This window comes from Aristolochia californica, unplaced genomic scaffold (assembly GCF_029961685.1).
Source record: "Aristolochia californica isolate CCGP_79_NKW_82.1479 unplaced genomic scaffold, dmAriCali1.0.hap1 SCAF_7, whole genome shotgun sequence".
Taxonomy (NCBI): domain Eukaryota; kingdom Viridiplantae; phylum Streptophyta; class Magnoliopsida; order Piperales; family Aristolochiaceae; genus Aristolochia; species Aristolochia californica.
In genome coordinates this window covers 40,778,754-40,794,290 of record NW_027182268.1, presented here as the reverse complement: position 1 = coordinate 40,794,290, position 15,537 = coordinate 40,778,754, and the positions used below count along the sequence as shown (strand labels likewise).

Below are 15,537 nucleotides of genomic sequence, written 5' to 3'. Positions count from 1 at the left end.
TGATTCCGCCATGAAAACCAGCGAGGCTACAAGCAAAATCACAGCGACCGTCCCAAAGCGTACTCCTGTTCCTGTATGACGCGAGCCCATTCTTTCTTTTGTCCTACTGTAATATAAAAGTATATACTCATTTAAACTAAGTAAAGCTAGGACTTTCAAATCCCGAAAATCAAGAGGAATCACGAAATCAGAAAGGATCGAAGAAGAGGGAAAGGGAAGAACGAAACCGTTTCGGACTTACCTCGTTTTCCCTTCTTCCTCCCCTACTATCTCAGCTTCTCCTCTTCTCTTCTTCCTTGTCCCAAGCAATTTTTCAAAGCGGGAGCATAAGTTGCCCGCTGGGAAGATTGATTTTTGATAGAGTGGTTGTCGGAAAACCATAGAATTCATCTAATATATAACAACTTAAGAGTTTTGCCATCGTTTTTACACAGAAAGCGGGATTGACGGGAACGCGGGATTGACCCCATTTTCAAAAAGAAACATTGATTTTTGATAGAGTGGTTGTCGGAAAACCATAGAATTCATCTAATATATAACAACTTAAAGAGTTTTGCCATCGTTTTTACACAGAAAGCGGGATTGACGGGAACGCGGGATTGACCCCATTTTCAAAGAGTTTTGCCATCGTTGTCACTTCGGTCGGAGCTCCCGATCGATTAATCAAAACCAATTTGCATTCACTAGAAATAAAGTTTGCCAGAGATATTCTTTAAAACAAAAAAAAACGGAGCCGACTACCACTCTCCTTCTTCTATCCCAAGCAAATTTTCAAAGTGGCAGCGTAAGTTGCCCGGTGGGATGATTAATTTTTGATAGAGTGGTTGTCGGAAAACAACAGAATCCATCTAATATTTAACAACTTAGAAGAGTTTTGCCATCGTTTTTACATAGAACGCGGGATTGACCCCATTTTCAAAGAGAGACTTTTCAAAGAGTTTTGCCATCGTTGTCACTTTTAATTCGTCGTTCAATTAAAGAAGTTGTCGGAACATTTCTTCCTCTGCAGAAGAACATCTCTTTAAGAAGATGGATTGAGTAGCTGATAAACAGGAAAGTGGACATCTCTTTTTATTTTATACCATATACATAACCTCACAAACGGAGAAATAGAACAAGTAATTAAGTAAAATAGAACAGGTCGTCCTGTTCAGAAGGTGGTCCATCTAGATATTTGAACGGTCTACACCTTTGCCAAAGTATGCATGACTTGTAAGTCCTCCATGAGCCTCGATGCCGGTCAGTTCTAATTAATCCAAGGGACTAGGCACAAAGGGTAGAAATGACGTTGCAGTTCTATGAAAATAGAGACATCATTCTGAATAGATGGACCTCTAGAAAATTTTGCCCAATGACTAACCTAAGAGATAATGAACAATATAAGAGAGATTCAAATAACTCAATAAATCCCTTTGCATGACATACTTCAAAAGTCCAACTAAAAAAAAAAAATTGACTAACTCTTCTCCTATCATATCAAGTCAACTATAATTGTGGCTTCTTCAGGTGTGGCATATTAACAAGGAAAAAATTATAATTTTGTTAAACAAGGTTTATTAAATAGTTTTCCTAAAAATGAGTACCCTACATGTCAAAGTTGATTTTTTTGGAAATGATAAAATTATCTTTTCCATCAAAATCATGTAAGAGTGAACATACTCTTGATATTGTTGACTCTTGACATTTGAGGACCCATGAGTGGGAAAACTCGAAATGGTTATCAATACTTTATCACATTTACAGGTGACTATTCAAGGTATGTGAGGATAAATTTGTTACATAAGAAGAGTGATGCTTTAGAACCATTTCAAACATTTAAGTTGAAATTAAATAATGCAACTGGCCGAAAACTTTTCACACCGACAGAGTAGGAGAAATTTGTTCAGATTTGCTTACAAAGTTTTGCAAGTCTAATGAAATAGTTCATATGTTTAGCATACTTTATACTTTAGAACAAAATGGTGCTCTTGAGATGAAAAATAAAACTTACTAGAAATGGTTAGATTAATTATGTCACTTGCAAATTTACCAACTCATTATGAGGAAGATCACATTTGTCTGTATTTCATAATTTCAATAAGGTGCCTTCTATCATAGGTGAAAAGACCTATATGATCTTTGGTAAAAGATCCCATATGAACTTTGGTTAGGAAATAAACCAAGCTTAAACCATTTAAAGGTTTGGGTATGTATGGCTCATATGTTAATGTCAGAGTGGTTTCGTCCACTCTTATAGGCGGTAGCTTTTCGCACCTAGTAGATCGGTCTGTCAGGTAGTATTGGCTAGCCGATGTCATGGTATCAGAGCTGGGCACGCCATGTCCCGCGTTCGAATCCCGTGAGAAGCGGCTCCAGAATGGGCGGGGTGGGTGTCAGAGTGGTTCCGTCCACTCTTGTTAGAGTTTGTGGTCTGAGTTAGGTACTTGGCTTTCCGCACCTTAAACGGCTAGCCAATACTACCCAACAGACAGATCTGTTAGGTGCGGAAAGCTACCGCCTACAAGAGTGGACGAAACTACTCTGACAGTTAGTACTTGAACAAAGAGATAAATTGAAACCTAAAACGAACATATGTTTGTTAATTGATTTTTCTCGATTTTCTTGGGGATATAAATTATATGACCCAACTGGGAAAGTGATCAAATGAAAGCAGACATATTAAATTTATCGGAGATAGGTTCACTTGTGATGAGTATTTGGATGAGAAGTCAAATTTAGAAGAGTTTTTAAAATCCGTTCCATTTTCCATTCCTCTTAATTTTGGTGAGCGGAAGTTATCTTATAAAAAAATGAAAGAATTATCCTAAAACAGTGAGGAGAGGAACATTCTTTGCCTGAAATCTTAAGTCTTGTGGTTTCGCCTACCACTGTTTGTGTAGCTTTTGTCACTTACATCGATTTGGGTTAATTCGTAGTTCAATTAAAGAAGTTGTTAGAACTAGAAAATTAGTTATGAAGATTTCTTTCGCTGCTTTCTGATCATCTCTTTAGGAAGACGGATTGATGATAATTTTTAATCACTACGTCTTCTGCTTGATTTACTTCCTAATTTGGATGATAAATCACCTTTGAGATGGGTGAAACTTACAAAAAAAAAAAAAAAACAACTCCAACTACGTAGAAGAAGTTTTAATTTTCCTGAGAGGTTCAGTTCATATCTTTGAATTGCTACTCAAGCACTAACTTTTGCTAGCCACTACATTCTCTGAGAGAATGTTCGATACAGGCTACATCTACAAGTTTAATAAGAAAGAGATGATCATAGCCACATCCACCCACCTGGGAGAGAAGTGGGATCTCCTGTGCCCACATTCTCTCGCGATAAACTTAATTAATGATGGGTGCTCAAAGCTCAGTCCCATGCACCAATTGAACATCTGGATTTTGCCCTAATCAGTTTTCTAGATTTCATTGACGCGATTATGACCAATTTTAGCCAGTAAAAATGTTTGTGTAAGAGCACTACGAACAGCATCTACCACATCTCTAACTCCCCAATTTTCCTAATGGACTTGATGGAATTAGAATGTGACTCACAGGGCACTTCCATCCCTATTTATTCTCTTGCTCCGGAGATGAAACTTATCGTCGAGGAAGAAAAATGGCTTCGGAGCAAATTAGAGCTCTACATGCAGTTCTTGCGACGCTGCTCTTACTTGGACACTTCTCCTGCTTGGCGGAATCAAGGCTTCACACTCACCTCCCCAGTCGAGGTATAGTGTTCTTCTTTCCTATTCCCCGACTTTCACGTACCCTATTCGTTCATGCGTGGAATTGGTATGAATTTGCAACGTAGGAAGGAAGCTAAGTCGTAGAAAATCCGCGTTGGCCCCACCTGCACCAGTAGGAAGCACGAATCACAGACGAGATGATATTCCAGGATGCCCACCCGATTATGGGGAAGAAGAACCATCGAACTTGGAGCCGGAACTGGAACCAGAACCGGACGAGGGAGACCCACCAGAGACATCTTGCGACGATGAACAAGAACCAGCACCAGACATGTCCAGTGAAGACACTCCTTGGGTAGAGGGGCCGGAACCCGAACCAGAAGCAGATGAAACGCCTGATTCTGGAGATGCGGGGAATATGCCTCGAGAAGATCTTAATTAACAAATCCTGCAACATCGCTGTATTTTTACTTAAACAAGGATCGTTTTAGTCGTTGAATAATGGTTGGGTATTAAGCAAAATGATGTAAAAGCTCTTTTGTCAAACAAGGTTTTGGCGTTGGTGATATGAGTTTCTTGAGTCCTGTCTTAACATAAAACACAATTAGAGATTTCCTCATTAATGAACAATTCTAATTCTATCTCATATTGAAACCTAGCTAAAAAAATCGTAAGGGGTTCAGAAGGAAGCTTGAGATTCAAGTTTGAGATTTGTAGACTCTCTATCGCCCAACAGCTCTCTCCCATGTCGCTGCAACACTTTTTTTCTGTCAGAGATTAATAAACAATTAATAAAGACAAAACTGATTATCAACAAATAATATTTCAACTAAACAGTAGCAAAACAAACTGCAAGTGATCATATTAGAGAACCATCGTTTTACGAATTACCAAACCAGATAATCCCTTGAGATGGAAGATGAATCAAGGCTCTTGATTCCGCCATGGAAACCAGCGAGGCTACAAGCAAAATCGCAGCGACCGTCGCAAAGCGTACTCCTGTGCCTGTATGACGCGAGCCCATTCTTTCTTTTGTCCTACTGTAATATAAAAGTATAAACTTTCAGTCCTGAAAATCAAGAGGAACACGAAATCAGACAGGATTGAAGAGGAGGGAAAGGGGGGAATGACACCGTTTCTGACCGACCTCTTTTTCAATTCTTCTTCCTCCCCTACAATCTCAACTTCTCGTCTTCCCTCCTTCGCTGCTCCCTCTCTCTCCCTTATTTCCCCTTTCTCTCCGTCGCTCCTCCTCCTTCACTCTCTTTTTCTTCCACACTCCCAATATAAAGTGTCTACTTTATTTTCTTACAATTACCAAAATTCCCTTCTATTTGCATCTTATTCTGTTCAGGTCCTGCAAGATATGATTACCAAGCAATTTTTCAAAGTGGTTACTTTTTGAAAAGTTTTGCCAACGTTTTACACAGAGCGCGGGATTGATCCCATTTTCGAAGAGAGACCTTTCAAAGAGTTTTGCCATTCGTAGTTCAATTAAAGAAGTTGTCGGCACTAAAAATTAGTTATGAACATTTCTTCCTCCGCAGAAGATCAGAAGATGGATTTAGTAGCTGATAAACACGAAAATGGGCAACTCGTCCTGTTCAGAAGGTCGGTCATCTAGATCTTTGAACGGATTAGCTTCGGAAGCTGAGTTAGGAAGACTCTACCGGTCTACACGTTTGCCAAAGTATGCATGACTTGTTTAGCGGGAAAGACGGGGTTTGGATTTGTATGTCCTCCACGAGCCTCCGTGCCGGTCCATTCTATTTAATCCAAGGAACTAGTATGAATATTGTGAGATCACCTAAGAGATAAAAATCTCTTGCGATCGTAACTCTCCCTCTCATTTAAAAAATCACGTCTTGCTCTTCAAATCTCCACAATCACCAATGGCGCAAGAAGACCACATTTACCCAGTCGTCCCAATGCTGAACCTCACCTTGCTGGAATTCGTCCTCCAAAACGCCGACCAGTTCGTTGACAAGGTCGCCATAATTGAAGTCGTCACTAGCAAGGTTTTCACCTACGGAAGTCGTACGAGACAACGCTAGGTTAGCCAGGGTGCTGAGAAGTACTGCACGCCTGAAGAAAGGCAGAGTCGTGGTTGTGGTCCTGCCAAATGTCGTCGAGTTTCCCGTGATCCCTTTTGGAATTATGATTGTCGGTTGAATATTTTACACCGCGAACCCCATGGCTCATCCATCGGAGATTCAAAGATACATAGGCAGGTCGAGGATGCCGAAGCAGGCTGCTTCTTCATCAGCGGTTCTATCTACAGCAAGGTCTGCTTCTTTAATTTTGAAAATAACGGAAGGAGTAGATTTTTACATTTTTTGAGCTCATGAAGGTTCGATTTTATGAAGTTTCGATTTTGTTTCCCTAGTTAAAAATGGGTAAAAATGTCTCTTTCCCTGGACTTTATTTTGGTGTTTATGAAACTTCAAAGAACTGGTACTAATTCTAAAAAAAATGCAGGACATCATGATGGTTTTATTTTTTTTCTGAACCCATCGTTACGGTAAAAAAACTGCAGAGAGCGAGACAGGACGCTTTTTCCCTTTTATGTGCATCCAAAGTAGATTTGAGATTTGGCCTCCCCTCTCTTCTCCCTCTGGACCCCATAGCTAAGCCGAGCCTTTGTCGCAGAGCCTCTCGGCCTCCCTCTCTTCTTCCTCTTAGTGTACCGTCCGTCGCCCTAGTCTCTCGACGCTAAACCATCATCATAAAAATAATAATTTATATTTATTTAATATATTCATTTTATAATAACTAAATTAAATTAGTGATTTAATAGTCATAATTAAAATATTGTTAAAATAAACATTTGATAAATTGTTTTGGTTTAATTATCCCATTGCTATAATTAATTAAACCAATAGTTTTAAATTTTGTGACAATATATTATTAATTAATCATACATAAAAATATATATTATGTTATTGATATATATATTAATTTTTTATTATTGTATTAAATTAGTGGTTTTTAATGTTAAAACTTATCTTATGTTATTAAAAAATAATTTATTTATCTATTATATTCACTTATGTTATTTTATTTATTTATTTATTTTTAATAATTTATTCTAGTCACACGTAATTATTGTATTAATTTAAAATAAATTATAATCATTAAGTAATATAATATATATTTTTTATTAATTAGAATATTAATATATTCTAATACACGTTAAATCACTTATAAGTGTAGTAACCATGTTTATTTTGGTTAATTATCTGTTTAGGCATATGTTCTATTTAAGTATATTATAAAAGGTTACTTATTCTCTTGTTTATATCATACTTTTCATTTGGGGGCACTAACACTGGAATCTATTTTCCAGTGCACTTGAACTCGTTTACACTAACAACCCAAAGATGACTTAAAGTTGAATCAATTCATTTAAGATGAATTGAATTATTCACTTCATTTCAAGTTCATTGTGGACTTACCCCCCTTTTATCCTCTTTACCAAACAAGATAAATGAACTTCATTTATTTTCCTTTCTATCCACTTTCTGTTCAACCAAATGCTGCCTAACTCACTAAAATTTGTTCAATTACTTTTTTTTTTTTTTTTTTTTGCGAGCAAGATGAGTTGTCTAGAGATTACTTTGAAGATGTCAAAAGACAAGATTACTCCCTAGTTGAATTGAAATGTTCCAGCCAGTAAACAATCTGGTATTAGCATGTAATCTTAATTTTTCAATGTTTAATCATAGCCTGAGAAGCAGGCTTTGGAGATAATGCTACCATTTACTTGATTTTTCATCTTTCTCTCATCTTGGTAATTTTAAATTTATACTGGATTTATAGTTTTATTTGGGTGATTGTAAATTTATATTGACATTTCAATTAAATTTTTGTATGATGATTATTTGATAAAGTTTATGCATAATATTATTCAGTCTTTATAAACAATTTTATGTAGTATATAGAAAATTTTACTTAGGGCTTATGTACAAAGATCAAGCCCAATTTTATGTAGAGGTCATGCCTAATTTTAAGTAAAATTTATACAATTTTATATACAGTTTATTTAACATGTTTTTTTATGCAACGTTTTAAATGTAGGTTGGAGCTCGAACTTGGCTCAAGCTCAAACTCAATTACAATTTTAGGCTCGAGGTTGGGCTCGGCTCAAGCTCTAGTTCAAAATATTTAGATCAAGACCAACTCGAACATAGGCAGGTTCGAGCTCGCCTCAACTCGATGCCACCCCTATCAACAACCTATGGAAGAGATTCACATGGGCCAAAGGTGAGGAAGAAATTGAAGTTAAAAAATATGTATGTGATATATGCTTGTAGTGGCAGAATATTAGATGTACCATGGTAGAACCACAAATGAGAAAGCTAAGGTTGACACTATAATTAACTCATTGCCTTGGTCCAATAAGTACATAGAAGATTATGAATATGGTTGACCATAAAGAGGGTGGGATAGCTCAAGGGAGTGGTGAAATAAAAGCACAAATCACTAGCCAAGTTATGTTCAAATCGAAAAAAAATTAAGAAGAAAGGAAGAAAGGAAGCCTCAATTTTATGAGAAAAAATGAATCAGCAAAAAGTTAAGATTAACACCTAACAAAAGGTGCATTTCTTTTGTCACAAGTCAGGTCGCATTAAGAGTTACCGCAAAGTTGTTAAGAACTAGAAAATTCACAATGAGAGAAATCGAGTTATTATTCCTTGAAACATATATTATTTGTATTAAACCTTTTAGTTGGTGGGCTGATATAGGTGCATATGTTCATGTGTCAAATGAACTATACGCCTTCAAGGAACTAAAAAAGATTAATGATGGGAAAAGCTTTATATATATGGGCAATGATGACAAAACTTCTATGGAAGGTGTAGGAACTTATCGATTAAAGTTAGAAGTAGATAAAAAATTTTATTTGGAAATTTTTTTGTATGCTCCCTCAATGAGACGGAATTTTTTATTCGTTACTCCTTTGGAAAAACTTGGCTTTTTGGTATTCTACTTTGGAAATGGAAAATGTATTATGCTTAGAGGGGATAATATAATTCTCAAAGGATTTAGAAATTGTGACATGTATCAGGTTAAATTCTGTGAAAATGTGGTGTGTGAAGTTACTAACTCTTCTCCAATCATAACAAGTCAACTACATTTCTGACATCTTTAGTTGTGATATATTAACAAGGACAAATTTTATAATTTGATTAAATGAGGTTTTGTTAAATAGTTTTCCTAAAAATTAGTTCCCTACACGTGAAAGCTGTATTATTGGGAAAATGATAAAATTATCTTTTCCACCGGAAGCTTGTAAGAGTGAACATACTCTTGATATAGTTGACTCTAACATTTGTGGACCCATGAGTGGGAAAACTTGAAATGGTTATCAATACTGTATCACATTTATGGATGACTATTGAAGGTATGGAAAGGTATATTTGTTACATAAGAAGAGTGATGTTTTAGAATCATTTCAAACATTTAAGTTGAAGGAAAAGAATGCAACTGGCCGAAAATTTTTCACACATATAGAGGAGGAGAATTTTGTTCAGATTTGTATACTGAGTTTTGCAAGTTTAATGAAATAGTTATGTTTAACATACTTTATACTTTAGAACAAAATGGTGTTGCTGAGATAAAAAAGAAAACTTACTATAAATGGTTAAGTCAATTATATCACTTGCAAATTTACCAACTCATTATGGGGGAAACCATTTTTGTCTTAAGTTCATATTTTTAATAGGGTGCCTTCTAAGATAGGTGAAAAGACCCATATAAACTTTGGTAAACACTCCATTTAAAGGTTTGGGAATGTATAGCTCATATGTTAGTACTTGAACCAAGAGATTAATTGAAACCTAAAACAAAAATATGTTTGTTAATTGGTTATCCTCAATTTTCTAATGGATATAAATTATATGATCCAATTGGGAAAGTGATCAATGAAAGCAGACAAGATAAATTTATCAGAGATAGGTTTGATTGTGATGTGTCTTTGGATGCGAAGTCAAATTTAGAAGAGTTTGTAAAATCCGTTTCATCTGACCTTCCTCTTCATTTTGGTGAGAGTAAGTTATCTTTTCATTAATGAAAGAATTATCATTAAACAGTGAGAACGAGAACTAGATAAAAGAAAACCTAGTAGCATTCTCACTTCCTCAAAAATTTGTGCATATGTTAGTGAAGCTTATGAGAGGATAAGATAAAATGAAGATCTGTTTGATCATTATACATTTCAATAGGTGATAAATGATGTGGTTGCAAACAAGTCCTAAAAAGCGATGGAAGATGAACAAATATTATCTAGTTTTAGCTGTTCAAGTAGGAAGAACATTCTTTGCTTGAAATCTTAAGTCTTGTAGTTTTGCCTACCACTATTTGTGTAGCTTTTGTCACTTACATCGATTTGGGTTAATTTGTAGTTCAATTAAAGAAGTTGTTAGAACTAGAAAATTAGTTAAGAAGATTTCTTCCTCTGCTTTCTGATCATCTCTTTAGGAAGACGGATTGATGATAATTTTTAATCACTGGTTAGCTAATAAATACGTCTTCTGCTTGATTTACTTCCTAATTTGGATGATAAATCACCTTTGAGTGTCTGGCTAAGAATTTTTTTACAAGATGCATCTGGTGGTTTGCTACCGTAATTGGTGTAAGTATCTAACCAATACAACCCGAAAAGACTAGTCGATTAAGGTACGGAAAGTCAAATATTTAACACAGATCATCAACATATTCCAACAATTGTTGGTGCATTTAAATGCAGTAAAGGGGTGAAACTTTTCTACAAAAAAAAAAAAAAAAAACCTGCAACTACATAGAAGAGGTTCTAATTTTCCTGAGAGGTTCAAAATTGCAAAAGTTCATATCTTTGAATTGCTAGTCAAGTACTAACTTTTGCTAGCTAATTGCTCACTGCAGCTTCCTCGGTTCTGTCAGTTGGAAACGGAAACATATGAAACTGGAGTTTGAACCATCTGCATCAGAAACTGGAGTCTCTGAGAGAATGTTCGATACAGGCTACAGCTACAAGTTTAATAAGAAAGAGATGATCATTGCCACATCCACCCACCTGGGAGAGAAGTGGGATGTCCTGTGCCCACATTCTCTCGCAATAAACTTAATTAATGATGGGGTACACAAATCTCAGTCCCAAGCACCAATTGAACATCTGGATTTTGCCTTAATCAGTTTTCTAGATTTCATTGATGAGATTATGACCAATTTTAGCCAGTAAAAATGTTTGAGTGGAGCACTGCGAACGGCATCTACCACATCTCAACTCCCCAATTTTCCTAATGGACTTGATCAAACGATACTTGATGGAATTAGAATGTGACGCACAGTGCACTTCCATCTCTATTTATTCTCTTGCCCCGGAGATGAATTTTATCATCGAGGAAGAAAAATGGCTTCGGAACAAATTAGAGCTCTACATGCAGTTCTTGCGACGCTGCTCTTACTTGGACACTCCTCCTACTTGGCGGAATCAAGGCTTCACACTCACTTCCCCAATCGAGGTATAGTGTTCTTCTTTACTATTCCCCGACTTTCACGTACCCTATTCGTTCATGCATGGAATTGGTATGAATTTGCGACGTAGGGAAGACGATGATGCACTTGCTCCCACAAGGAAGGAAGCTACTTGTTAGAAAAACCGCATGGGCTCCATCTGCACCTGTGGGAAGTAGGATGCTCAGACTAGATGAGCCTCCAGAAGGGCCACCCGATGATGGGGAAGAAGAACCACCGAACTTGGAGCCGGAACCAGAACCAGAACCAGCACCAGAACCGGACGAGGGAGACCCGCCGGAGAGCGATGATGAACAAGAACCAGCACCAGAACCGGACGAGGGAGACCCTCCGGAGAGCGACGGTGAACAAGAACCAGCACCAGAACCGGACGAGGGAGATCCACCGGAGAGCGACGATGAACAAGAACCAGCACCAGAACCGGACGAGGGAGACCCACCGGAGAGCGACGATGAACAAGAACCAGCACCAGAACCGGACGAGGGAGACCCACCGGAGAGCGACGATGAACAAGAACCAGCACCAGAACCGGACGAGGGAGACCCACCGGAGAGCGACGATGAACAAGAACCAGCACCAGAACCGGACGAGGGAGACCCACGTCCAGTGAAGGGGGTAGAGAAGCCGGAACCCGAACCAGAAGCAGATGAAAGGCCTGGTTCTGGAGATGCGGGGAATATGCCTAGAGAAGATCTTAATTAACAAATCCTGCAACATCGCTGTATTTTTACTTAAACAAGGATCGTTTTAGTTGTTGAATAATGGTTGGGTATTAAGCAAAATGCTGCTCCAAGGACACAAACAAGAGCATCGCATTGACATAAAACCTCATTTTTGGAAGGAAATCCAATTCGTAGATGGATAGAATTATGATTTCAAATATATATTTTACTCTATAATTTTAAAACAACCATGGCTTATAGGTACGGGGTTCATATCCAGTTGCTTAGTCAATTAAATGTTCAGTAAAAGGAATAATGGGCAGCATATCCCCCTGTAGAGGTGGTTTAATAGGGTAAAACCTTTAGTGAATGTTTATTGAATCGCTACCTAGGATGGTTATTAGAAAATATTATCTAGGATAGCTCAAGGAAGTGGCCAAATAAAAGCACCAATTACTAGCAATGTTATGGTAAAATCGAAAAAAAGGAATTAAGAAGAAAGGAGAAAAGAAAGCCTCAATTTTATAAAAAAAAAAATGAATCAACAAAAAGTTGAGGTTAACACATAACAATAGGTGCATTTCTTTTGTCACAAGACAGATCGCATTAAGAGGTATCATCAACTATTCATGTGTCAAATGAAGTACATGGTTTCAAGGAAATAAGAAAGATTAATGATGGAAAAAGCTTTATATATATGGGGCAATGATGGCAAAACTTGTATGGAGAGAGTAGTAATTTATCTATTAAAGTTAGAAGCTGATAAATATTTTGATTTGGAAAATTTGTTGTATTCTCCCTAAATGGGACAGAGTTTATTATCTGTTACTTCTTTGGAAAAACTTGGCTTTGTATTCTACTTTGAAAATGGAACATGTATTATGTATAGAGGGGATAATATAATTTTCAGAGGATTGTGAAATTGTGACATGTATTAGGTTCAATTGTGTGGTAATGTGGTGTGTGAAGTTATTAATTCTTCTCCTATCATATCGAGTCAACTATATTTGTGGCATCTTTAGTTGCGATATATTAACAAAGAAAAAATTCAAAATTTGATCAAATGAGGTTTATTAAATAGTTTTCTTTAAAATGAGATCCCTACATGTGAAAGTTGTATTTTTTGGGGAAATGATATAATTATCTTTTCCATTAAAAACTTGTAAGAGTGAACATACTCTTGATATTGTGACATTTGTGAACACATGAATGAGAAAACTCAAAATGGTCATCAATACTTTATCACATTTATAGATGACTATTCAGGGTATGTGAGGGTATATTTGTTACATAAGAAGAGTGATGTTTTAGAATCATTTCAAACATTTAAGTTGGAGGTAAAGAATGAAAGTAACCCAAAACTTTTCATAGAGATAGAGGAGGAGAAAATTATTCAAATTTGTTTATAGAGTTTTACAAGTCTAATGAAATAGTTCATATGTTTAGCATGTTTTATACTTTAAATAGGGTGACTTCTAAGATAGGTGAAAAGACCCATATGAACTTTGGTTAGGAACGAAACCATGCTTAAACCATTTAAAGGTTTGGGATTATATGGCTCCTATGTTAGTACAAAAACCAAGAGATAAATTGAAACCTAAAACAAAAATATGTTTGTTATATGAGTCAATTGGGAAAGTGATCAATGAAAGCAAGCATGTTAAATTTTTTGAAGATAGGTTTGATTGCAATGAGTATTTGGATGAGAAGTAAAATTTAGAAGAACTTTTAAAATCTTTTTCATTTGACCTCCCTCTTGATTTTGTTGAGAGTAAGTTAACTTCTCAAAAATCAAAGAATTATCTTGAAGAAGCGACGGGGGGAACTAGAGAAAAGAAAGCCTTGTAATATTTTCACTTCCTCGGAATTTTGTGTATATGTTGGTGAAGTTTATGAGAGAATAAGATTAAATGAGGATTTGTTTGATCCTTATACATTTAAGTAGTTGATAAATGATGTGGAAGCAAACAAGTGCTAAAAGACGATGGAAGATGTATTTGCATCAATGCATAAGAATCAAGTTTGGAAACTTGTGGATGCACCTGAATCAGTGAAACCATAAAGTATAAATGGATATTCACAAGGAAGAAGAATCCAGATGTTTATGTTGAAAGATTTAATGCCCAATTGGTGGCAAAAGGTTTCACTCAATAGTATGGGTTCAACTATGATGAAACATTTTCTTAATTGTTAGAATTCAGTCGATAAGGGTAATTTTGGCACTAAATACATATTCTGATTATGAGTTGTTCCAAATGGGTATAAGAACGGCTTTCTTGAATGGATAGTTAAATGAAGTAATATATATGGAACAACCTAATGGTTTTGATCAAAAGCGGTTGAAAAAAAGAGGTTTGCAAATTGGAGAAGTCAATTTATGGATTGAAGCAAGCATGTTGACAATGGAACATAAAATTCATCAAGCAATGGGAGCATATGGTTTTATGTAGATTCAATAGAGTATTATGTCTATGCTAAAATAGCAAGAAATCAAGAATTGGTTATTTTGCACCTTCAAAATGAAAGATCTTGGAGAAGTTTTGTAAACTTGGAATTAAAATTTCACGGGATAGGAATTTGATGGAACTAAATTTGTCTCAAGAAAGGTACATTGACATACTTTTGGGTCATTTTCATATGACTAATAGTATAAAGGGTAAAGTTCCATATGATACTACAGAGAAGATGAGCAAAAAGGTTTGCCCATCAAAACCTAAAGATAAGTTGGATGAGACTAAATATCTTTATACTTTCATTGTGTGCAATCTCATGTACGTTCTTATTGTACAAGACCTGATCTTGCATATGTTGTTGGCATTTTAAGTTGATTTCAAGTAAATTCCGGTTTAATTTACCAGGAAGGGGTCAAATGGGTGATGCACTATTTAAGGAAACCAAATCTTACGCTCTAATTTACCAGGTTGATGAGTTGGAACTAATTATTTATTCTAACTTTGATTATCAAAGGTATCTTGACACTAAACAATCCACTTCTGGTTTTATTTTCATTTTTGGAGGTGGTGTTATTTCTTGGATAAGTTAGAAGTAAGACTGAATCATGCAATCAACCACGGAAGCAGAATATGTGGCTCTAAATTTAGCTACTATGGAAGTTTTTCATCTTAAGAAATTTCTTCGTGAAATGTATGGAGAGACCAATTCACATATTTTGTAATAACACTTTGCTATTGTTATCACAAAATATATGAAAAAAAAAAACACTCCAAAGCCAAACACATTGAAGGAAAATAACACTACATATGAGATATGTTTACGAAATAAGAGGTTGTGGTCCGCAACCATAGATTTCTTTTCTTCTGATATATTATGAGACCAAGTGGGAGATTACTATAATTAATATTGAAAATATAGTCTCATTTTTATATTAGATCATCATAAATGTATATTTGAAATTCCATGGAACTGCATATTTGTAAGACATTTTAACGAAAATCTGGTGATTTACATTCTGAGTCGTTTTAAAATGAAATGTATGTACTTTACTATAAATCTAACGTGTTCAAAACCAGGTTGAGATTTGTTAAAACAAAAGGTACTTAGAATATCTGAATATCCGAAATAGGGAGTTGTAATTAATCTCTTGAGTGAAACCCATTCACCCACCCACGGCCTTCCATTTCGAAGCTCTGTCTTTTTAGTTTGAGTAATTCCTGAGGCAGCAATTTCAG

At 36.0% G+C, this 15,537-nt stretch overlaps 2 protein-coding genes across 2 annotated transcripts; both read left to right on the top strand.

Annotated features, from left to right (window-relative positions):
* Nucleotides 1-3,601: 3,601 nt before the first annotated feature.
* LOC137937486 (uncharacterized) lies at nt 3,602-4,113 on the top strand. The gene is made up of 2 exons (XM_068782543.1): nt 3,602-3,713; nt 3,797-4,113. The coding sequence occupies exons 1-2, from the start codon at nt 3,602-3,604 to the stop codon at nt 4,111-4,113; spliced, it is 429 nt and encodes a 142-aa protein (XP_068638644.1).
* Nucleotides 4,114-11,061: 6,948 nt separating this feature from the next.
* On the top strand, nt 11,062-11,888 carry LOC137937484 (uncharacterized). The gene is made up of 2 exons (XM_068782542.1): nt 11,062-11,173; nt 11,257-11,888. The coding sequence occupies exons 1-2, from the start codon at nt 11,062-11,064 to the stop codon at nt 11,886-11,888; spliced, it is 744 nt and encodes a 247-aa protein (XP_068638643.1).
* Nucleotides 11,889-15,537: the final 3,649 nt, after the last annotated feature.